Source organism: Channa argus, chromosome 8 (assembly GCF_033026475.1).
Source record: "Channa argus isolate prfri chromosome 8, Channa argus male v1.0, whole genome shotgun sequence".
NCBI classification, from domain to species: Eukaryota; Metazoa; Chordata; class Actinopteri; order Anabantiformes; family Channidae; genus Channa; species Channa argus.
Window position 1 is genome coordinate 25,374,158 of NC_090204.1, and position 25,614 is coordinate 25,399,771.

The following is a 25,614-nucleotide window of genomic DNA, read 5'->3' on the forward strand; positions in this document are numbered from 1 at the left end:
AGCTGTTTTGCTCCCTTTGGGTCTGGTACATTGAAGACAGTGCATATAATAGTGAAGGAGGAAGATTACATCAGAATTCTTCAGCATAACCTCAAAGTATCAGCCAGATAAATAAAAGTTGCAAACACTTGGGCGTTCCAACTGGAAAATGACCCCAAACACACATGAAAGCTGGTTGTGGATAAAGCAGCTTTTGGAATGGACTTCGCAAACTCCTGACCTCAAGCCTATCAAAAATATATAGACCATGCTTGAAAGTCTGGTCTGTGCCATGAAACCAATAAATTCAAAGCCTCACCAATAGAGAATGTGAAGTTGATGTCATGCCGTGTCTAGCTGCCGGGGGACCTGGGTGACATCTTGTCAAATATCCTTTGTGAAGTTTTTTTCATTTTCTGTCATTCTGAAAAGTGTCTCCACACTAGGTCAGTGAACGAGTGCCATCTTACCTTTATTTTTTATTTTTTTGTCATTTCAGCTTATCCCTCGAGTTCAGTGTCGCCAGAGCAGATCATTGTCGATTGTTGATTTGGCACAGTTTTTATGCTGGATGCCCTTCCTGACGCAACCCTCCCCAATTTCTGACACGCTTGGACTGGCACTGCAAAGCTGGGGAGGGGAAAGGGCTGCTAGGGGTTCAGTGTCTTGCCCAGAGACACTTCGACATATAGCCGGGGCCAGGGATTGAACCACGGACCCGGTTATCCGTAGACGACCACCTTACCAACTGAGCTTACCTAGGCGAGTGTGATTGAACTTAAATTAGATCTTGCACCTTGTGCAAGATGTGCAAGTAACCCATTCCAACCACTCTAGCAGGCACAGGTAAAACACATCACAATGTATGCAAGAGGCATCTGCATCCAGCAACAGTTAACCTGAGGTAACCTCACATTCTCTATCCCACCAAAAAGAGTGGCCAAATATGCAGCGTCTCCACAGAAGCACCAGAAGTGTCTGCAAAAGGTGAAACTTCCTATGAGGTATTTAACAAATAGTAAGTGTGCTGCATTTTTGCTGTGTTAATGTCAAAAAACCCAAAATGGAATAAACATTGTGCACCCAATGTTCTTCATATAATAAAGATGTACATTGTACAGTCATTGTGTTTCATGAACACCATGATTGTAACTGTATATCCCAATACTGTATTAAATATTTGTCCCCACCTCAAAAAACGTGGCAGGAGAGAAATGTACAATGGTAATGAATGCACAATGCAAGTGATTTCAAAAAGTTTTGTACTTGTCAAGGGCAAGTATGTCCCCTCACCTAAAGCCAATAGAACATCTTCAGGGTATTAAAGTAGAAGGTAGAGCAAATAAATGGGGGACTGTGGCGCAGGAGGTAGAGTGGTCGTCCACCAGTCCATCCCCGGCTCGAAGTGTCGAAGGGTTCTTGGACAAGACTCTGAACCCCAACTTAGTTGCAACCAGTGATTGTTGGACAGCTGCATAGCAGCTCCCCCATTGGTGTGTGAGTGTGAATGGATGAATGAAAAGCAGTGTAAAGCACTTTGAGAACTAATAGGTAGAAAGCGCTATACAAGTGCAGACCATTTACCATTTACAGAGGCAGATGTTAACCACCCAAGCTGGCATCCTACAGATGGTTCCATTCCAGTTTTTGCCCCATCATAGTCAATAGACAGTTAAAAGCATTCAGCGGTTAATGTTAGATGTCAGTTCTAATTACAATGGAACTAGCAGATTTCCAATATTCACCAATTAAACCTTACATTATTATACTGCAATCTTACCATATTATTCTACAGGTTCTAAAGTCTTAATGTCTCTTTAAAAGACAAAAACAATTCGCATGCAATTATCAGCCAGCAGAAATAAGCAGAGATGCTTCATTAGCTGATCTTCATGTTACCCTATGACAGACGAGACCTGTCTTCGCTGTCAGCACTCTGGCTGAGTTAAGGAGTAACAAATGATTTTCCTCCACACAAAGCTGGCAGAACACATTATTTATGCCTTTCCCCGGTAAGCCACACTCAACATCATTCAACAAAATTACATCTTAATCATTCTGATGATGGAAAAGCAACCCAACAGTGTGAAAAAAAAGAGTTCAGATTGAAAGTGGCTGTGCTGGCTGAGCATGAAGCACATTATCTTAGAATATTTGGGCTGCGTTACAAGCATGTTTACCACTTTGGAATGTATTCTGTTGATAGGAAATGCATTTGTTTGGCTGCTTAAAGGAATGCTAAATTAATTTCAACTCTGCTCGCCCCTTGGAATGTGCTGTATATTGCAGGAAAATTGTTTTAGAAGAAACTATGTGAGGATGCTGTCAGCTAATTTGATTTTAATAAGGAGCGTATTGAAAAGTTTGGATGCATTTTAGTGATTTGATCGGTTTTCCTCTGATTTGAGTTGCTTCTACAGGGTTCTAAATGGTTAGGATTAAATCTGGGTTTGGAAGTTCCAATTTAATACTAAGATCTTCTTTTTATAGCTTTGACTAATATCTAACAGTATTCACTGGGTCTTTTATTTTCTCAAAACAGTAACAATACATATGTAATACAATACAATACAAATGTAGAATACACTTAAACACAGCATTTGGTGGTTGTTTTGTAGTCTGATCATCAGAATGCTTTCATTTCATTTTACCTCACATCTCATGTACTTTGGTGGGTAAAATGTCATAACACAAACTAAAACTACCACCATGTGGTTGTGTGCCTCTGCCAACCAATCAAGGTGCAGTTTACATGCATCTCTCCTCAGACCCACATTCTAATCAGTTCATTCATGAGACCAAGTGGAAATTCGCTCAAGCTGACCTTGACCTTTGACTTCCAAACTCTACTCGGTTTACTGCTAAGTGGATGGTTTTGCCATATTTGAAGTGATTCCGTTGAGGTGTTACTGAGATATCACATTCACAAGAAGGTTTTGGATGGACATTCAGATGTACAACCTCATAATACCTCCAGCCACAGCTATGGCCATAACAACAGACATTAAAAGACATTCTTGTGCCTCCCCCGCTAGCTGTGCAATAATATTCATCTGTGAATTGAGTTTGTGCAGCAGTCTCTTGGGTCTCAGGCTTCGCTTATGTTTCTGCATTGAATCTATGCCACGGGTATGGCATTGGTGCACCATAGCCACTGGCTGTGGATTTCAAGGACATGGAAAAAGAAGAAGAAAAAGAACCATACATGGAGAAATTAAACTGATCCCTGGCTCCTCAGGTCACACGTTGAAGAGTTCTAGAACAACACACTGAACCCCAACTTCGTTGCTCCCAGTGAGTGTTGGCCAGCTGCACAGCCCACTCACACACCCCATCAGTGTGTGAGTGCAAATGGGTGAATAAGAAGCAGTGTAAAGCGCTTTGAGTGCCAATAGGTAGAAAAGCGCTATATAAGTGCAGACCATTTACCATTTACTAAGAATGTCAGCTCACAGTAGTGCTGAGTAAATATTTGTTAATCTAACCACGAAAACTACCAAAACTGAATCGAGTTCAAAGATACTACAGTACGTTGAGATGGCCTTGAAAGCCAGCCAACTGATAAAACACAAAATAACAGTACTGTCAAGAAGATACATGATGCAGGGCCTGTAAAATGTCTGTATTTTGCATGAAGTGATGTGGGTCATACTGTGGTCAGTAACCGCAGCATGTGGTGATGCTATAGCTCATATATGAAGACAGCATATGTTGACAACAAGTTAATTTGCTGCTTGAATCAACCACGGAGGAGAGAAATAAAAAAAATATGTCCAGATCCTTTCATTGCCACAAAACTTCAGATTATACAGTGCATTATGTTACTGAGGACCGTCACCAACTTTGTGCTTGTAATTAATGATTTAGGGTCTGAAATGTGCTGCGTTGTGGGAATGTAACACAGAGGAATGCTCAGTGGGACAGAGGCACTAAAAGCAAGGAGAGATTAATAACCAGAGAATATCAGTTTACTTGAGGGGGAGAAGGCAGAGAGGGTAAAAGAAGACAAAGATGCAGATGCAGGATGAAGACAAGATTGTTGAGCAAGACAAACAGTATCTCTTATTGCAGCTTGTTTGGAGTCAAGACGTACATATGGGTTGGGAAATGAGACGAGCATGTTTGTGCCAGCAGTTATCAGATTTCATTTTAATATACCCAAACTGTCCCGGGGCAAATTACAAAACACTCCTATTGCAGTGGAATAGGAAATGTTGGATTTTTTAATCTTCTAATTTAGGTGAGGCCTATAAATATGCAGGTCAAAGTGAATATCATAGCAGTATGTTCCATTTGGTTGACTCTTACCACATAGTATCGCTTCTGCATTGAATCTCAACATGCTAACTGGCTGTACAACTCAAGAATGGTTGTTTTTATGTTGTTTTAAAACTGGATTAGCAGCTTTGTTAAGTCAGGGAACTGATAACTGGACAGTGGGATGAACCCTGTCAACTTTAGGAGACAGGAACATACTGTATTCACACAAAGTGGGCACAGCTTACCAAGGGACGATTTTGCTGGATTAGTTTAAATGGTAAGGGCACATTAGGTAAATCACACCCCAGACAGAAGGGCAGACGATAAACAAGCCAAAGGTCAAAACCTTAATATTTCAGATGTGAAAAAAAAAATGTAGAAAAAGACTAGAAAACTAATCTTAGCCGGAGACATTTCGCTGCTATTCCTTACACTCTGCTTGTTTTTCATAATGCAGTCTCAACACTTTTTTGGCTTGTGTGGTGGAAATCACACAGCGCCTGATACTGATTGCTTTATTTTCTCAGTGTGTACCCCCATTTTGTGTTTGTTATTGCAGAACAGTAAGATATGCCAGACAGGCTTGGTGAGGGGGGGCACGATGCTGATCCTGCTGAATCTGAACTTTTTTTTTTTCCAACAATATGAAATCCCGTGAGGTAGAGGGAGGGTGCATATGGTAGGGGGTTGGGGGCTGAATGCTTGGACTAGGGCAGAGATGCAAAGTGCCAGATCATCACGTCTGCTGAGGGCATGTGAAATATGAATGCAGCTTCTCGAACTATTTGGGCAAAAGGGTCAGAAGCGCCACCGAGATTGAGGTCACACACACGAAACAGAAGTTGTATGTAAAGAAGTGATTGTTTTAGTGGGTTAATGTGAAAGCCACCTACACACCTGCCCATTTAATTAGTACTGCATTTGAAGGGTTCAGCTAATGGTATTTACTCACATAACACTGATGCCAGCAGGGGATGCGCTGAAGTAGTGGTACAGAAACCTTTGAAACCTTCAATGGTGCAGTTCATTCATCTGTAACATAGAAACAAAACTACATTATGAAATGTAACCAACACTTTAAATCCACAGATCAAGTCGTCTGCAGTTCTCTTTACTTGCCTGTATAGTAACCAGAGGCCACATTTCCAGATTCTAGATTCAAACAGCTTTATTGATCCCAGAGGGAAATTGTGTTATGATGGAAGATGGAAATATGGAAACACCCTCGCTATTTTTCAGAAGTCGGTGAGCATGGAAGCGCTGCTGACAAGCAGCCTTGCTAATTTATTATAATGGATGTAAAGAATCAGAAGTTTGAGCAGCGCTCTCCTCAGACTGGAAGCAGCGGTCCCTCACGTCGGGGCTCCGTTTACATTATTCATACGGAGGAGGGTGTGACTTATTGGCTGCTTTTCCGCCTGTATAAAACCAGAAGTTCGCGTAAAAGAAAATACAGATGGAGAAGGCTAGCCGGCTCGCTGTGTCACAGAGAGTCCCTTTAAGCCTACGTGACAGCTCACATACGGTCCTTCTGTGACCAGCTTAATAGGCAGAATGCCCGGTCTCTGTGTGCTTTGTCTCGCCGCTGCGCTGGCTGCGTTCGCCCGTCTTGCCGGCTCCATGGGGCCGGTGGTCCGATGTGAACCTTGCAACGCCGCGGCGCTCCAGCAGTGCAAGCCTCTGCCGGAGGACTGCGTAGAGCAGGCGAGAGAGCCCGGCTGTGGATGTTGCATGACGTGCGCCCTCGGCGAGGGAGACGCGTGTGGAGTGTACACTGCTCGCTGCGGCTCCGGCTTGACCTGCCAGCACCAGCCGGGCGAGAGCAGACCTCTGCAAGCTCTGCTGGAGGGCCGGGGAGTGTGCTCCAACGCAGTGTCCAAAAAACTCAACAGCATGCTTATGCCGTCTCAAAAACAAGGTAAGAACCAACGTTTTATCAGCGCTTTTGCTCGCTGTGGGTAAATTGTTGTATGAATGCGTGTTGATGTTTGGCGGCTTTGACAGGCGCTCCCCCAGGAGGGGGTGCTCTGTGTTGACATGGTCTGGGAGTTCCCTGCTCATGGAAACAACTTAAGTGCGTTGTGTTGATAGTGGGTGAGATATAGATGACTAGACTCATGTATTTAAGATACACAACTCAACTCAGGCTGTCACAATGCAAATCACCAATCCTAGACATTGGGTTGGGGGGGGGTCCTGGGCAGTGCTAAAAAAAATCCTATAGGCTCCTGCACGCTTGAGTGGATAACCAGCCTTGGGTTGGAGGTTAACACAGCAATTAATCGTTGCTTCTTCCCCTGTGCGCAAAATTGTGGATCGTCGTGCGTAAAATGCTAATAAAAAAAAAAACTAACTAAGAAATTAAAAGATGGTCCCTTTTCAGACTTTCAGATAGTTTGTTTTGAGAAAAGAGACAACACTGGTCCTTCTCTTTCTCCCTAACACACACCTAGAGGCACACACATGCAGTCTGGCTCCTTCAAACCAACAGTTAGGAAATGCCACATACATACTCTAAGTATACAGTATTTAGCTGAGCCTGAGCCCAGATCATGTCCTTGTCTTCTGTGATGTCCTTATTTTCCTTCAAGTAAAGCTCGGGGATTTTTGCACACTGCACGAAAGTATGCGTTGCTGCTTTCCTGGTGTAGGTTGTGGGTCAAATTATCTGGGGTGTGCTGCAAAGGGACGGATATTTTCTGACTTATCCAACATGCACATAAACGCTTAATCAAAGTCTATTATACATGACTGAAAGCAGCAGGTTTCATCAGCTTATCCCAGTGTACTTTTCAGAGATCTCAAGCATGGTGTCTAGTGTTATGGGTGCATTCTTGTTCACAGTGGCGAAATGGCACACATGCCATCTCCATGTGAATACACACTGCTGTGTGTTTAGGCACTGCTGACGTCAGGCCTTCAGGACCCTCTGTGTGTGGATATTTGGTCTGGCCACAGTAATAGTACTCATAACTCGTATTTCACTTCCTGCCACTACATGAATTTCTCTCCTCCTTTCTCTTGGTCTGTGCCACGTTGCGTCCGATTGTCTTTTCAGCTACCGATTTAGAGGACAAAGACAAATCTAATTATGCACACTTTTCAGGCCTGTGAGCCAGCGTCCAATCAGTTACCGGAGAGAGGCAGATTTCCATCGTGCCTATTAACATTATCTCCATTGCTGATAGAAAAAATGTGGGCACTGTTCTTAAGCACCCCTGTTGGTCGCATTGAACAAATGCAGCAAATGGTTCCATTGCCATCAGTCCACATCTCCACAGACTTTCTCCTTCAGACATCAACAAGCTCTCCTCACCGCAGTTTGTGCTGTTTACTCCTGTACCATTACGCAAACAAATTGCATAATGTGTTTATCTAAAACACCCCAGACTTCCTAAAAAGGTTATAAAAAAAGTTTATGTGGAAGAAAAAAAAAATCCTTGCTGTGATTTTAAACAGAATTCAGTATTCCTGGTCCTGGTTATGGACAGTTTTGACAGGTTTAATCAAACCGTGAGGAAGTTGTTTCAGGTTAAAGAGCATCTGTTGCCTTCTGACTCTGTCACACTGCAGTTGATGCTGTTGTTGACATCCATGTTGTTATTCTAAGTTCTGGTGAGCCTGGGAGACTGCGGAGCTCCACCACATCACTAATTGATCAGGTGGTTAGGGAGAAAGGGTGGGCTGCCAGCCTGCCTGCCCACATGAGCTACACCCCTACATGCCCGTCCGCCACCATCACCGCAGCTCTCAAACACAAAATCTGCTTTGAGTTAATGGTTTAAAACTGCGTGTGTGTGTGTTGCTGCATGTGTGCTCTCATCGTCCCTCTGCCTCTTCGGGACGTCATCTCCAAGCTCAATTAGCTCCACTCAACTCAACTGTGGTAGATGGTGGTGTGGTGGTTTGAACAACTGGGTGGCACATAGTGGGTAGTTTTGTCCTTTCCTACAGTAAGGAGGGGTGTTTGGAGACCCCTCCTCTCTTTTTCGCTTGTCAGATGGCCCCTGCTCTCCCTGTTCTTTAACAATTTCACAGGAGTCATTGCCAGCAACATGGGCTATTAATATATATGCTCCCTCATCTCCCACTTTACCTCGTCCTCTTTTAGGACATGTAAACACACAGACTACATGTTCGTAGTGTATGTGTCGTAGTCTATGTGTCGTAGTCAAAGACAAAAAAACCTTTATGGCGTCCTTAAAAAGACTTGTTTAAACTCAGTTCCTCTTCTCTATCTATCCTTCAGTCTGCATACTGTGGAAATATGTGGATAAGAAATCTTCCTGTTTCTGTTTATTACTTGGCTTCATTTCTGGCTCCAAACAGCCCACAAGGCAATGCGCTAACTTTATTTTGTCTGTTTTAAACAGGCCTTTCTCTGGCAGTAAAGAATTCTCTGCTGGATTAAGAGCATGAGAAAATTATTTTGTATCGTAGTATTTTATAAGAACACCAAACTAAAACAGCTTTATGATGGATGCTAAAGTTGGCTTATTTAGTATAGATTCTGATTAGGAGGATAAAGAGACAGTTTGGGGAAAAATTATGAATGAATTTATGACATTTATCAGATTTTTGGAAAACATTGGATTTTAAACAATCTACAGCAGCCGGTGTAGATTGTTTAAAATCCAATCCGCTTACTGAATATTTATGAAAATAGAAAAACTTCTTAGTAATAGTATTTCATTGCTTTGTTTTCTGCATCTAAGGCATTATAACATTGGCCCCAACTTAAAACTTGTTATACATACACTTTTTAAACATGGACTCGATTTATGCAGAGACTGTGTAGAGTGAAAGTGTTTTTCTTTGTTGTGAAACAAACATTTGTGGAAACACAAAAAAGCAATTTTACTGGTTTGCTGTATGAATGTCTGCTTTTTAGCCCAGTTCAAATTTGATGTGTGTTATTTTATTGACCAGACCACATGGTGTCATTACAGTGGAATAGAGGTTTTGCGAATCTGAAAGTGAGTTTTAACCAGCCTGGATACTTTTGTGGGGTAACAATGACAATCACCAACAAATATTTAGATAAATAGTGTGGTTTATAACAAATATTTATATAAATATTTGTAATATTTGTCTTTCCCCAACTTTCCTCTTGTTAGCTACCTGTATAATTAATGATCAACATGTATGACACATTTAAAAATTAATCACTTACCATCCTGCATTCAGACAACGCTGGAAATCAGCTAGAAGACAGCAGTGCCAACGTGACCCAGACGATGACTGTGTTGGGCGGCGCGGCAACTGTAAAGGTCGGACATAATCGGGGGTCGATGGACACCAGGCCTTCACTGCACAACAAACTGATCCAGAAGGATCAGAACAAGAAAACCCAGAGCCAAAAGGTGGAATCGGTGTCAGGAGGAGCCAATATGGACATGCAGAACTTCTCCCTGGAAAGCAAGAGGGAGACCGAGTATGTAAGTCACAATCACAGACGATGAAATCTGTTAGAAATGATCACACTGTTGTGCTGCTTTGAAGGGAAAACAGAAATGACAGGGCTGCATGAAGGAAGGTGGTGACAGACTCCATTTTGACTTTATATTAAGTATTACAAGTAACACATTCAATAATTTAGTAATATTCAAGTATAACCTTGTGCATTGCTTTTTACAAATTAACAAAATATGAGACCAGCTTTCTATCAAAATATTGTCAGATGTACTCCCAGCCACATATCTTCATATAATGAACCAGCCTGTTGTTGAAGTTATTAGCTTGCCAATAAGTTAATTGTCCCTCAATTTAGTGTTTTGTATAATAAATTCATACATACACATTTAAATTTGACAGTGATAATTAGTGCAGAAATGAAAACCCCATTGTCTTCATTTCTGCAGAGACATGTATCAGTGGTTTATCATTTAGTCGCTGAAAACTTATCATTAGCAACCACCCACTCAGTTTTGTGTTAGCTAGCTGGCTCTCTAGCTATCAGTAGCTTTAAGGAAACGATTAAGTTGAACGCGGTTTACCCGATCCGTCAAGTTCTGTCTTTTATTTTTATATATATATATATATATCTCCACCTCATTCACACAGCCACTAGCTCACCTAGCTGGGATCTGTCCAATTTAGGCATGTGTCTGAGGAAACAACCTGTTATTGCTGCTCCCACTGTGTATATGTCCATGCCTGCAGTGTTTGATGGTTCAGTATTTTTAATCTGCCACTATAATTATTTCCTGACACAAACTTAAGGTACCTGGAGGACTTTTGATTGTATTGTTAAAAGATTAGCAAAAATACTGAAAACTGTTTTCTCTAAAATAAATCCTTTAATTCTGTACTTACCATCAGCCTCCTTTAATGGTCTTCAATTCCAGTGGTGGCCAGTTATTTGCCACAGGTAACCAGCAAAGTAGAATCATTTTTGTTTTTTTAGTAGTTTAATGACTTTTTTAGAGTGCTCACTAAAGAGGAGTGGTAGGAAATCTGTGATAGAGAGACATCAGTCTGCATGGTCAGTGAAGTTATCGCCTTAAATGCCTGCAGACTACTGGCTGTGTAGGACACAGGGATGGCCACCCCTGTCCCATACTGTTGGCCAAAAAGTTTATAGTCGTCCACTCGTAGTAGGTGGTATGTTTGTGCAGCCCCATGCACATGTGGGAAAAACACAAGAAACAAACAGTATGGAGAATGTCTCATCAAAACATTGCTTTACAGAGCAATTAGTGGTGAAACACTCCACAGGGTCCCTTTGAGCCATCTGCTGTCATTCAAACAACATTGTTTTTTTAAATTATATGCCATCAAACATTGTATAAAACAAGGTACCAGTTTTTTCAGTAGGTTGAAATCTCACTTTGGGCGTCAACCTCAACAGTTTGTACCCGGCATTTGGTTCGTCAACTTAATGTCATTTACATTTTAGTCAAAATTACAAAGTCTCCAGAAATAATAAATGTGACCGTTTTTGGATATTTGAATACACGAGACATTATATTTAATTTGCTGTGATGCTGTGGCCATGAACATTTTAGTCATCTTTGAGTTTGCTCTGTATTGCACGGTATAGCTGAAGTGTGAATACTTTTGATGACACAGAAATGTTTAACACTAGCTAACGTTATAGCTAATGGAATACTGGGAGTATTGATAAACCATTGACTTTCATGTTCATCATGAACCTTCTTCATATTGAATCTGTGAGGATGAATGTGCCATTAGTGTTTGTTTGCTCTATTGCTAGGGGCCGTGCCGGCGGGAGATTGAGAGCGTCTTGAACAATTTTAAAATCAGCAATGTACTCAGCCCAGTAGGCTTTCACCTACCCAACTGTGACAGAAAGGGCTTCTATAAGAAAAAACAGGTAAATGGCTCTCCCTGCTGTTTCTTTCTCCTACACACTCTCTAATGCACACACACACACACACACCTCTAAACCTTCAGACACCACATGCCTGAACACCTTCAAAGAATCCTCACCAACTCATCCCACCCACCCACAGTCCCTTTTCTTTTCCGGTTTGAGTTGCCTTGACAGCCACATCAACAAGGTATTATCAGAATGGCTAATAACCATGTATTACTCCAGTAAATGCACTGCAGCTGTCTGACTCATGCCTCACAGGAAATGAAGTCGGTCAGGTGTGTTTGTGGGTGTGTGGTGTGTGAGAGTGTGGGGGGTAGAGATGTAAGAATGTGGTCTGGGAGTGTGTGTGGCACAGTAGATGTGGCGTCAGGGGAGTGTATGTATGGCGCTTGTTTGATGGTGGTAGTTTTGGTGAGGGTGTGTAGGTGTGGGGGGTGCTGATGGTGAGGTACAAAAAAAACAAACAGGCTGACACTGGTTTAGTTTTTCTTGTCCGTGGCATGTCAGACTCAGGCCACCCATAGACGGCTCAAGACAGTGGAATTTCAGTGGAGATGTTAGTGGGTGACATGCGCTGACCTGAGGGGAAGGTGGCGGACCAGCAGGAGGGGTGGTGGGGCCTTACTGAGACATAAAGCATGTCTAATAAATACTACCATCCCATCATTTTAAGGCGGGGACCCTTATGAGGGATTCCACAGAGCTTGGGCCCATTCTGAGAAATGCATGAGTCACCTCCCCCCCGAGCACCATGAGTCAGAAAACAACTTTAGCCATAACACACACACACACACACACACTAATATCATCCTCTTAGATTCTTAGCTCACTTTATTGTTACAGTTATTAAAATCAGACTTGTATTTTTTTTATTTTTTTCCCTGGAGTTCATCAACAACCAGGAAAGTGTCAGCTCTGGTCTAAGTTTGTGTGTGTGTGTGTGTGTGTGTGTGTGTGTGTGTGTGTGTGTGTGTGTGTGCAGCAGCCTGCCAGCCATTGTGGCCCTTTTCTCAGGAAGGCCAGTGGGGTGCAGGGTGTTGTGTTAAATCCATCCGAGTGGATGTTCCTTCACGGTGTGTTGCAGAGATTTATGACCGGAAACACAGCGAAGAGGAGACCGTGTGAACCGTCTAGGGTGACAATACTGTGAAAAGAGGGGATCGCGGGGGAATGAAGGAGGGGTGAAGGACTTAGAGGAAAAGAGGGCATAACCATGCACATGATACACAAGAGGTTTCCATATCTTCAAGTGATACTCAGACCAAATTCTTTCAATGTCAGCGTCACAAGCTGTAAAGAGGCGGCTGGTTAAAGCTGCTGGTGTCATCTTTCATATGAACCTTTTCCACCAAATACTACCAGGAATTAATACAGGATGTTTTTGACTGAGTAGTTCCAGGAAAAAAACAACAGAAACTAAACTCAGAATCTAAAATAATCATATATAAGTCCCTTTTGTGCATTGCTGTATGGGTTTTCACTGCATCTAAAGAACTGTGGGGATTAAGGAGATCAGGCCAACAATGGATTTGACAACTGTAGATAACGATATTGGTTTTCAAACACAAAAAAATGCAAGAGAGTGGGAAAGTGGGGAAAGTAATTAAAAAGAAGTGAAAAATTTAGACAACATAGATCAATAATTAATTAAAATGTGTGTATGAAGTTTAGTTCTGGATGTACCATATTTGTTCAGTGTGAACTGGGGAAAATGAAGGTTGGAAAGTCTAGAAAGGCTCAACACCTGTCACCAGATAAGTTTCACTTTTCTTTATCTTGCTAAATGTTCTTTCCTCATTCTCGGAGTACAGTTAAGAAACTGCATAACAATTAAAGTGTTCATTACATGAAACTAATTCCTAATCGGCCACTTTTTTTTTTAAGTTTAGGTGAATACGGTAAATAGGAAATTTCAAAGCCAATGAATCCAGCAGAATTCTTCATGATACAGCACCACCAGAAGCTCATCCTTCCAGAATTGAGACTTTATGACCAGCACGGACTAAAACTGGTCCATCTTGCCTAAAAATGTACTGGATTCCTGAAAAGGTCTAAAGCTCTAAAAAGTGTTCATGCTACAGTGGTGACAGACTTTTACAGCCAAAGAAAAGGGTCAAAATGACCAGATCAACCTCTCAAACCACTTGTGGCAATGTTGGGATAAACTGTGCTGAGGTTTTATTCAGCCAGATTATGTGATTATGAGGTTATGACAATAATTCAAACATAGAATGCTTGTTTATCGCTTTCTTCAAACAAAATTAACTACTTCTGTCATGGGTGAGAGGTGGAGTCCAACCTGGACAGATCTCCAGTCTATCTCAGGGCCAAAACAGAGAGACATACACAGATGCACATTATCACCTTAGAGCAATTTAGCTTCACCAATTAATCTAACATGCATGTGCCTGGAAGGAGGAGTTGGAAAAATTCTAGGGATGTTTTGGGTAAAGTTAAACGTTTAATACTTGTAAGTATTTAGACCCACTGTCATTGTAAATTGTTTTCAATAAGATAGATTTGGGCTCAAATGACCAGTCAAAAAGTCACAACCATGCACACGTGTGGTTTTCTGTATGTGGCTTGTTAGTGCTTCAAGGCTGTAGAAGTGGGAGCAGTGCTAGTCCTAACTCGGCTCAGCACAAACCTATTTTTGGCAGCAGTTATATGAATTGGCTCAGTATCCCAGTTCAGGCCATGCATGCTCAAAACTGACCCACTCAGTACACCCATCAAAGTCTCTCTCATTCATCATTTCACCCACCCATCATTACACCCATTGTCCCCCTGGCTACAGTTGTCCATCTGTCTGTTGTCCTGCCTGCCCGCTCCATCATTGTGTCCATCCTGCCCTTCCACCCACCTGGCTTTTACTTCCTTGTTTGGCCAGGAATCACCCTGCAGATGGTTGTGAATGGTCGTGTCTGCATCTCTGTGTACTTTTCAGACTTTAGTGTGTGTGTGTTGAGAGGAAGAGCAGTGGCTTAAGGACGTGAGCCAGGTGCCCGCATACCCTTGTACCTCCTCCCTCTCTCAGTCTTGACAGTGCCAGGCCCATAAGGGTTGACTTATTGAGCGTGACTCAGAAGAATCTGTGGATGCGTACACACTGACCAAAATGGCTTTATAATAACTGGCCAACCTTTGGGGACCCAGACAGCTATTTTCATTCTGTCTCTATCCCTCGTTTTGTTTCCTCCCTGGACTCCTATCCACCCCTTTGTGCTTCCCTCTCTGGAGGATATGGAGTCACTTTTTGCCATGGCTGTTTCGTAATATCTAGGGCAAAGCAATAATTCTCAGTACTAATGCCAATAAAGGTGCCCAGGCTTTGGTGCTGACCCTAAACCCTAAAGATTTTCAGTGTGTTACTTACAGAACACAAACATGTTTGTAATATGCATGTAGCTAATTTGAAGCGATGATTAATAACTTAACAAAACCAAATGTGCAAGGACTTATAACGCACCAGCAAATAAACATACATTTGGAAAACCTGGCCAGGTCTTTTTGGCTTAAGCAAGTTTAGCAACATCAAACACAAAAATAAAAAAGCAGCTCTTCTAGACTTTCTAAATGTTATTGATCAAATGAATCGAAATTCGGATAAAAACCAAAAAAATACTTGAATTATCCCTGAGGGGAAATTGCTTTTTACTTAGAACCATCTTCAGGAACAGGCAAAGGGTGACCAAAAACCAAAAACCTAAATAATTTTTGTGTCAAATAAGTAAACATCAATAAAAATTAAAAATAAATTATTTATACATACACATATATACACAAAGATTTGGTTTATAGTTGTTTGGAAGCTGTGGTGGATAACAAAGATGGAGTCCAGGTTTGCTTTATGTGGTGGCTCAGGCAGCATAGTATGCACCTAGCTTAGCATGATAACTAGCTTAAAAAAGGTGTCTCAAGTATTTAGTTACCCTTAGCATATAGTTAGCATGCTAACTAGCTTAGCAGACTGGTTAGCTAAATGAGGCTGGATGCTTGGTTCTCCAAGATGAGGTTGGGGTTTTGGGAGGGTGGTTACCTGGTTGTTTCTTGGTGGACTGAGCAACACGTTGGCGTAAAGTGATTTTGATGTGATTACAAAGCATCGAGACACAATAATTCAGGCACATAAGTTGAATATAACCTTAACTCAAAGCAGACTTACTGAGAGTCCAGACCAACAGAGAGAAATCACTCCACCCATGACAGCACAACAGTCCAAAACCAGGTAAGGAGTCACATCAGACCAGCAACACTGACAGGCAAGAAGAGGCAATGGCAGAGTTCATATTTATACTCTGGGGCTGATGGGAGGATTAAAAACAGGTGAGGAGGAAGTCAGGCAACTGTTGGGCAACTAAAGGTTCAGGGACATCTGGTGGTGGGAGGGGAAACTATAGTTCCTGGGAGCCCGGACCTGGGTGGGAAGTAAGAATCTGGGGGATATATATATACATAGCTGGGAATCCCGACAGGCAGAGGGTGGGGGTGCAGGTAAAGAGGGGGGTATATCTGTGTGGAGGTTAGCTTAAATGTCCTGATTGTTGGGGTAGAGAATGGTGTCATCTGTTATGAGGCCCAGCGAAATAATGACAGCACAGCCCGGTTCCCACCGATGGAATTAGTGATGAGTCAGAACCTCATTTGACATGAAGGCTGGCACAATAACTGTGTATTGATACCTGATTACAGTGATACCTGGAGTAAGCATGTCTTCATTTAAATGTGTCCTCAATCGTCTTTTCCTCATCTCTCCTCCTGAAGTCTTTACATCCAGCCATTTGCCTATGTCTGATGATTTCACCTGGTTCAGTCAAGCCTTGTTCTTTGTAAAGTAATATTTGAAAGTTTTTTTGGCCCAAATCTACTAAAAATAACAGAGATTATTCTGGAGTTGAATTCACTCAGGCTCCTATGCACTTTTTTTAGAAAAAGCAATATCCTGCAGCTAGGCCCAGGTTATTGCAAACATGAACACAGACAGATGCACCCTATTTTACACAAATACATATAGATGCACCCCTATACACCCACCCCCCACACACACATTGCATTTTATGAGCTTGTGTTTATCCTGTGGTCACACAAGGCTCTTTTTAATGTCCGTGAAGCCCAGCGGTGCTGCTATTAGCTATAAAGACCGGCATCACAAGAGCACACATTCATACGCACAACACATACACATACATATCCCATAAAGGTAGCATTATGAATGCGTGATGTGGATGAAATGTGCTTTTTGTAGCGACAGCCATGTGGAGCATGCAGGGCCAGTACCAGGAGTGTGGGATCAGAATATGCTGACCCTTGGTTTAGACTGTGGCTCCAAAGCTGGGATTCATCAACACCATACAATGAGAACTCCTCCAGAATCCTACAGTATGGTAGCTTTTTCTCAGCTTCTCACCTAATGTAGGCTTGAAATTTGCTTAGAAACATTCTTGGCCAAGTCCTTAATGGAGGACACCAACTGTAGTCAGCTTGAACCCAAGAATGATGGATAATACTCCAGTCAGTTACATCTCTACAGAAACTACTCTACAATCTTATTGTAAGATACTGTAATTATTGTTTTGGTATCTAAATTAATATTTTGACTAAAATGTGATTATTGACATATTTAAACTGAAAACAAAAAATCTCAAAAAAACAGCACTGGTGGGAATGTTATCTAATATGTAACTAAGGTTAATGTGCCAGTAACAGATGACGTAGCAATATTTAGAAATGATGCCAAAGCTGGAAAAAAATGCGGCTTGCATTGATTGCTATGGTTTCCTGCAGTGGCACACGGATACAAGAAATGTGAAACTTTGGAAAACATTAAAAAAATATAAACAAATGGACAAAGGCAAAGTTGAGCCACACTAGTGACAAGTTTGCATTTTGTCAAATCAAGTGTTACTAAGTAATGGCGTATCAGGCCAGTGGTACTGTCTGTGGGCTTCATGGCAACATAAACGGTCATAAATGCACTTGTTGTGAGCTGATAAAAGCAAATTTTAAAGTTGAACAAGTAAAAGTAGAGCTGATTTTAAAGTGTTCAACCCATCGTATACGAATACGGCTGTAGGCTGTAGCTCAGTTGGTAAAGGCAGTCATCCACGGACCACAGGCTCAGTGGTTCGATCCTGGCTATATGTCTGGGTAAGACACTGAACCCCTAACAGCCCATTTCCCTCCTGAGCTGTGAAGTGCCGGTCCAAGCTGGTAGAAATTGGAGAGGGGTGCTTCACGAAGGGCATCCGGCGTAAAAAACTGTGCCAAATCAACATGTGGACAATGATCCGCTGTGATGACCCTGAACTCATGGGATAAGCCGAAAGGACAAATAAATAAATTCTGATATAAAACCACCAAGTGTTATTAATGCTGTGGCTGACGGGTGGCTGCTCTGACAGACACACAACAAGCAAATACTCGCATTTTATGTAGCTTATGACTTACTGCTCATTATTCCAGCTTTCAATACTGGCTGCAGAGCAGTTGGCTGTTGAGGGGACTCCCTGCTGTAAAACATGTGGCACAAACGGCACACCCCTTATTTTATGCAAAATGACGTCTGGAGTTTTGCTGGGACAAAGTTAATATGAAGCTTCAGCAGCTTGAGTTAGCCAAGACTTGTGGCTTTCTTTCATAATTATAGTCTTTATACTATGGATAGTAGTAGGGATACATCTTGAATACAGATACACACTTGAATTGGTTAATTCAAACTGCAGAAACCCAATTTAGCTGAATTTTAGAAACAATGTTTGCGAGGGATAAAGATTAGTTTTTTGTTTTAGAAATCGTATTTTATTTCTCACTATTTAGTCACATTACAACAAAAAAATCCCAGCAAAAGAGAGCATTAGGTTCATCACACTTAGGTATTTGCTTAAAGTATTGGGCAAGTATCTTGCCATTACGAGGGGTCGTGTGTGGAAACTAAAGCATAGAGATGATTGCTTCAGATGACTGCTAATAGTTCACAGATGAAAGAGAGACTGAGCGGAAACTCAAAGGTAGCCAAGCAACAGGGGAATGCATGCATGCACATTTTGCTCTTCCGCCTCCCCTTTGGCTTTTCAACCTTCCCATACACAAAGACACACACACAGAGACACACACTGACACACAAAACAGATGCAAACAGGACTCTATCATCATTAACCAGAGCAGAGGAACACAATGTTAAGCTCCCCTCTGCTGTCTCTGGGTCTGCTGGGTCAGGGCTAAAATAGAAGCTGGCCTCAGACGATGGTCCATGAGTGGGGAAGGAGGGGGGAGAGGACAGAGACACAGGGAAGAGTGAGACAGGCGAGGAAGAGGAGGTAGAAGAGGAGAGGTCGGTAGGAGGAAAACTAAGTTCAGAGAAAAGAATCTCTCGATGGTGTTAGTGTGTGAGAATGGAGCGTGCTGGGCTGCATACTTGCCCCCAGACTGCTGCAGTAGTTGTTGGGTAGGTATTTTAACAGGCCTCTATCTCTATAAAGCTTCCTTTGATCATGCACTCAGGCTGCATGTGGATGTTGGCTGTGCCGGAAATAGACCCCTGGTCACACTCCAAAGCCTGTCTATGTGTCTGCCTCTGTGTCGCTGCACAGCAGCCTACGATGCAGGCTGTAAGTGTCAGGGGAGCTTTGCTTTGGCTCTGCACCGCTGGGTGTTGGGTTTTCAGGACAGCGATGACTCTGAGAAGAAAAGTGCTGATTAGCAGCTGTAAGAGCAATGATTCTCCACTGGCTGTCAAAGATTGAAAATTTTCAGTCCAAAATATGCCATTTCATACAGCCATATACCATAAGTCTGTTCCACAAAGTAGGTCTATCTAGGATTTTGTTAGGTTGGACTATGATTAGGGAAGCTGTGCACCAGAGAGAGTAAGAGGGATTTACACAGCGAATTATTCCTTAACAAACAATGGACATGCAGCTGGTTGCAAGGCGACTCTAACTACAAGACTGTGGTAACTCCCCTAAATCCACAAATTGATCTGTTTGATTTTCTGGAAAGTTTGTGCACGGATTAAGCCGACATGATACCAGTCCCAGCTTGTGTTTCTCGCGTATTACAAACATTCGAGTCACAGTGCCAGCACATCTGATAAAAACCTGTACGTGGTGGCTGTTTCTAAATCCTTCTTTAAGAATTTTCCAAATCCTCACAGGCTCTAGGCATTCAGATTAAAAAATAGTCTGGTTCAGGTTAATGGAGAAGAAGCTCTTACCCAACAAGTGGACTGAAGTAATATTTGTCCTGGATTGCACAAGATTGTTTTTGAGTCCAGAGAGTTTCTGGACTTACCTTCAGAATTTGGGTTATCGCTAAGAATGTAAAAATATGGGTGCTGTGTGCGGGTTTTAGGAGCATCCAGAGCATTAGCACTGAGACCCAGATGTTTGGATTACCATGATATTAGTTTTTAGCCACATCTGTGAGCTCTAGAGTTGTAAGGAGTTGTGTTTCTTCACTTAAAGCTGCAATACGCAGCTTAAAATAGCACCAGCAAGAGACTCAAAATCAATCCCATGTCTGCCTCTCCCTGCTCCACTGTGCTCTGCAGAGCTCCACCACACTCTGAGGTTTTACACATTTTTAAATCACAATAAATAAAAAGCTGCATGACTTTCTAATTGAGCAGAAATAATTAACATTCTCTGATTGTTTAGAAAGACAAGTCTCGGCACTGCTGCCAGTGCTGTTCAGTGAGTCTCAGTGAGGTGAGGACTCAAAAGTTTTGAAGCATAGTTCTACACAATCATTTTCCATAAAGTTACAAGCTTTAGCTTTAACCTTAAATCTTCCTCTGAACTTTGCAGTAGCTTCCCAGCTAATTGAATCCTGGCTGCAACTCTAAACTTCTCACCTTCTTCTCATCAAGCTCTTGATGGAGGAAGGTGGGGGGCACCATATATGCTGGATATAACTTTCCGTTGCTTAATAACTGCATTGCCAGTGAGACGGGCATGCGGAGAGACAGAAAGGTATGTCTGGACTCTGGCTGCTCACCTCGCTGATCTGTCACCACTTCCCCTGGGGGGCTGATGACGGGTAAGAGGAGACTATTCCGAGCCAGAGTTTAGTCCTGCCCAACTGATTGTGTCGTTTAATGTGTATCCTGAATGGAACTCATAAAGCTGCCACTCTCCAAAGCCCAGCCTCCTGTGGGATATCTGATATTACTGAGTACATGTGTGTCAGTGCTCGTGTGTAAGCAGATGGAGGTCTGTTTACATACAGTGCATCCAGCTCTTGTTTGTGTGTGCTTACATGTTGATGCGTGTTTATGTGAGCACATGCACGCATGGCAATGCACACACAGGCCATAATCAGCTCCAGATGATTTTGAGTGTCTGCCAGTTTCCCAGAATAGCAGCGCTGGTTTCCCTGCAGCCCTCCAACTGGCCTTGGTAAATATTTTAGCAACTCCATGTTTACCTTCACACTCCTTCACTCTCACTCACTCAGAGCATTCCTCATTTCCTGCCCCTCTCTATTAAAAATAATCTGTTTTTTCATTGTTTACCCCCACTGGTCAGGAGTGTATGAACTGCTCCACAGCGAGCTGGCTGCATGTGGAAGCCTCTCCCGCTCTGATCTGGACACATTCATTAACGTCTTTGACAGGCCGAGCAGCTGCAACTTCGGAGGTGTTTAACTGTAATAGCTAAACCTCCGAGAGAGTTCCAGGCAGGCATTTCTCTTCATGATCGATGTTTGTCTTATTAGAGTCCTGCTGAGGCATGACTTGGCCTCCTGACAAGCAACAAAGAGATTTAGTGTTATTATAATACGCACATGCACATTGAAGGTGGTGTTGAAGCTGTGTCAGGGTAATAATTCCTCACCTTGGAAACGCTAATCTGTTTTCACAATATGTCTCAAACTGATAAGTCCTCCTCTACTTTTCCTCTGACTTTGAACTAAAGATGGAAGTCAAAGCGAGTTGAGTGGCGTGTTGTCCTTCTCACAGTCATTAATCTCTGCATGGCACTTTTATGTTCTTCTTTTTCCCCCTAACTCTCTTTGCAGTGCCGTTCATCCAAAGGCAAAAAACGGGGATACTGCTGGTGCGTGGACAAATACGGGCACCCTCTGCCCTGCTTTGACGGCAAAGAGCGGGGTGAGACTAAATGCTACAACCTGGAGAGCAAATGAGAGGACGAAGAGACAGCAAGTGGACGGAGAGTGGAGGACAGGGGCTGAGTGTGGGAGAAAGAACACGAGCCTATTTTGCTCTCGCATGTAGTTTTATGTAAACATTTGAAGGAGCTCCGGACCTTTGATTGTAGGTCCCATGTCATCCGGGGGGGGGGGGGGAGGAGGAGGAAGGAGTGAAGCACAGTCTCAGCGATAAGACAAGCCTCCTGTCCATCCACTGTCTGCCCTGTTTTTAGGAAAACTCTATTTCTTTTTTAACAAAACAAAAAATACTATTAAGCTGAAATCTGAGTGAGACAAGGACGAAAGAAAGATGCCTGTAATCTGCACTATTCTTTTAGAGAGACAGAGGAAGGAGCGGCTTCCCACTCACTTTAAAGAGGACTTGTTTGCTCCCTGCTCCCCACCCCCAAATCATACTTTCTGTTGTGTAAGTGTCTATCTCTCTGCAAGTGTGTCTTCTTCAAGTCTGTTCAGTGTTTATTTGTTTAAATACTCATTGTCACTAAGCTTAGTTTAATGATGCCAGTCTGGCCCCGACTGCCCCCTGCTTTATTAAATAATGCAGACATAAATGCTCTGTGGCTCATGGTCCATTTAGAAGTGAAGGATGGCAGGACTTTGACTTCTTGTCCAGCACAAGGGCCACTAAGGGCCCTCCTTACTGACTTTAAATTATTCCTTGCCTCATTCTTGAGGGGGGGGGGTTAACTGTGCAGTTACAGTGCCTTAAAAACTGACCTGTCCAATTTTCCCCTACACTTCACCCTCTCGCATTAAAACAATGCTGAACATTTGCCCACTGTAGGCTTGTAAGTGCTCCATTATGTGCCTGTGGTTTGTTTGGATTCACATCAGTTACAATGGACTAGAATCACGGCCCTAGAGAGATTCAAAGAACTCCCGCTGCAAAACTGTTTGCTCGTGTTCAATGGCTGCCACTTCATTAAAAAAAGTGAAAACACTACTTCCACCAAGGCACCAGGTCTCTGAGAAGATAATAGCTCGACAAAAAGTGCAAGTAGCATATTTAATATATGTCTGTTTGAAGCATAGTGAAACAGGCAATCAAAGCAGAAAAGAGGTTGAAGCTGCAAAATGTGCCGACATATTAGCAAATGTTTAAATCGCAGCACTCAGCAGCTTTTTCCCACATTCCCGTCCGCGGAGAATCAAGAATATCGGAGTTTTTGTAAGTGGGATTAAGGGCCATTTTATTGAACCGGAAACATCATAAAACGCGCCACAATTCTCCACAAGTGAGGCGTTCAGGGACAGCACAGAGTGTAGGTCACTTATGCTGGACTATGCTTAATGCAGATCATTTGGAAAATCATGTGCAGCCTACAATTATGTCATCACAGATCATGTGAGGTTGCGTGCTGATCATTTTTTTAAACTTTGTGTCGCCGTAGCATACGCATCCTTGTTAGAGGGAACCCCGGACCAGTCATGTCCTTCTCTGCCTCCTTTCAGTTCATACCAGTATTAGGATAATTAACATGTTGAAAACCATTACAACGGCTGGTCAAAGAAACACTCTGCCACCGAGTAATAAACATGAAAATAGCAATTTATTCATCAAGGTGGCAAATGGCTTTTGGCTTTTTTATCACTCACACAGTAAACTTTTTGTTACCAATATAAGCTAAGTATAGATGTGAATGCTAACAAGCTAATTTACATAATATAATTGTGGGTTGCTGTTTGAATCCACTGTAACTACTGTGAATCCAGATGTTGTTCTTAGTGTAAAGAGCTTTTCTGAGCTGCTTCCAAATTGGCAGGAATTATTAGTATTTAATAGTCAGAAGACACATGTTTCGTGAGGTATTTTAAGGACACATTCAGACAGACTTTACCTTTGTGTATAATTCAGATTTAGCGATCGCGGAACGTGACTTCATTGAGCCAGGTGCTGCACTGGCCAGTCACCTGCATGCTTTGTTTTACCGTAGATAAATGTCTGTGTAAATGCAGCGTTGGAGATCAGGTTAGTTAGTCTGTCTTCTGTCTCCTTCCCATCTCCTGCTGTTCCTGTCCACATACATGCCCCCTGTTCCTCTGTCTAAGGTGGTCTCCTAGTCCTGATGTCCTTCAATCCTACATGTCTCTACCCCCTTGTCTCTGTCTCTGTGCCTGATCCCATCTCTCCCTCCATCCCAACTCTAGCTGGTTTCCCTGCACCAGCACTCTGCCGACCTCCGATCCTCTTTCTGTCAGTGGTGCAACCTGGTGTAGACTTGTTTGTATGGAGCCCCTCCCTCCCCCTAAGTCACCACAGGTGCCAGCTGCCCCTATGCTTCAAGCACAAGCACTTAAAGCACTTTAGCTGCTCCGCTACTCGCCAATGCATGCAGTTAAAGACAATTGGACCTATCTTCATCGGCATACCTTTCCTTCGAGGTAATGTCAGATGAAACAGTGTGATACTGTAAGAAAACAATTTAAAAACTAAGCTACACCAGGACTTCTGACAGTAAACGTATCGAAAATCCCTCAGAAAATGTCCATTCAATGCAACTATTTTTCTTTTTTGTTGTTGTTTTTGTGTCTTTGAAAATGCTTGTATGATCGTACGCCAACATATCTCCACAAGGTGGACACAGCACCAAATATGCATTCACACAAGTGGTAGGGGGTCTGAGGGAGGAGGAGCGCTCCTCCACGAGGAGCTTCCTGCCCGATGCTCTCCCACATCCTGTGTAAAGACTTGAAAAGTGGAGAGATTGCCGACATAGAATGCCTGCCCAGTAGCTTGGTAGCATGAAATCGGCTGTACACTTCCTTTAAGAGACAGCAGCAACTCACACTCAGCCTGTTGGTGCTACATCCCATCATAGTCAAAGACTTGATGTAAAGGGAGGAACTTACTTAAAATGTGTTTAAGCAATTCCCTCCTGAATATTTGTAAGTGTGTCTTTTTATATACAGTATATTATTATTATTATTATTATTATTATTATTATTATTATTATTATTATTATTATTATTATTCCTGGCCAGCTTTGCGTCTGACTAGACATCATGTACAGTACTTAAAAATAAAAATTATTTATCTAACAAAGATTATAAGCTGATCCAAACTAGGTTTTCTTATGAACAATTCAGTGACTCACCGATTGCAAAGTAAAGTCTCTATGATTCAGCATATTTTGGGGAATATAATCACTAATGAATGTTTTATTTTTACACAAACCGTTTCGTTCTGTTTTGCAGCAGCGTCATTTGTAAGCTCCCTGTCCAGCAGGCGAGTGTTAGTCTCGGGTAAAATCTGTGTCAGTCAGGCACTCGAGTGTCTGGTCATGCTAGTTCACTGCTTCTAAAGGCCAGTGAACCTCTCACCTCTCAGTGAGTCAGTTGACTCCATGCACCCACAGCCATCCGCCTCCACCTGTTTGTGCAGAGCCAGGGTCACATCAACCTAACGTCACCTCTTCTTTTTAGTTTTCTGGCCACGTTAAGAATCTGTCTGTTCACGGGTAAATGTGTTTTGTTGTTTCAAGCTTATCCATCAAAGTTTTTTTATTCAAGCTTTTCATGATACTAAACTATTAAATCACACAGCTATTATTTTCTCTGAGAAAGGAAATGATTTTGATTAAAAGTATAATTTGTATTTAATGTCTTTTTTTTTAAATAAAAAGTGAACCCATTTTAACAAGAAGTCTCTGGTGTTTGTTTTGGACTGTCACTAGTGTTATCATCCTCTCCTCAGATTACTTTTTGCAGCAAGCGATCAGGACAGGAGTCCTTGGAGGCGATCGGGCTCCCCTCAGTCTTGGAATGTGTCAATAAGGATAAAGAAAAGGTTCAATTTGTAAAGAATAAAAATAAACCTGGTGGTGCCAGGCAGGCTGGCAGTGGGCACACGAGGTTGAGGCAAATTC

General features: G+C 42.4%; 1 protein-coding gene across 4 annotated transcripts; it reads left to right on the plus strand.

The window, feature by feature from the left end:
• The first annotated feature begins 5,433 nt into the window (after positions 1 to 5,433).
• On the plus strand, positions 5,434 to 25,359 carry igfbp3 (insulin-like growth factor binding protein 3). 4 transcript variants are annotated; one of them, XM_067513829.1, is made up of 4 exons: positions 5,434 to 6,157; positions 9,427 to 9,677; positions 11,456 to 11,575; positions 12,561 to 13,449. In XM_067513829.1, exons 1-4 carry the CDS (start codon positions 5,794 to 5,796, stop codon positions 12,726 to 12,728), a joined length of 903 nt encoding a protein of 300 aa, XP_067369930.1. In that variant the 5' UTR covers positions 5,434 to 5,793; the 3' UTR covers positions 12,729 to 13,449. The 4 variants fall into 4 exon arrangements, with proteins under 4 accessions (XP_067369930.1, XP_067369932.1, XP_067369933.1 ...); XM_067513831.1 differs by lacking the exon at positions 12,561 to 13,449 and adding an exon at positions 13,468 to 21,589 and having other exon boundaries at positions 5,448 to 6,157; XM_067513832.1 differs by lacking the exon at positions 12,561 to 13,449 and adding an exon at positions 13,463 to 21,589 and having other exon boundaries at positions 5,451 to 6,157.
• The last annotated feature ends 255 nt before the right edge of the window (positions 25,360 to 25,614 follow it).

Coding starts and splice junctions, on each gene's coding strand:
- igfbp3 (XM_067513829.1), top strand. CDS start 5,794: ATGCCCGGTCTCTGTGTGCTTTGTCTCGCCGCTGCGCTGGCTGCGTTC. Junction 6,158..9,426: donor TATGCCGTCTCAAAAACAAG/GTAAGAACCAAC, acceptor TCCTGCATTCAG/ACAACGCTGGAAATCAGCTA. Junction 11,576..12,560: donor GCTTCTATAAGAAAAAACAG/GTAAATGGCTCT, acceptor GTGTGTGTGCAG/CAGCCTGCCAGCCATTGTGG.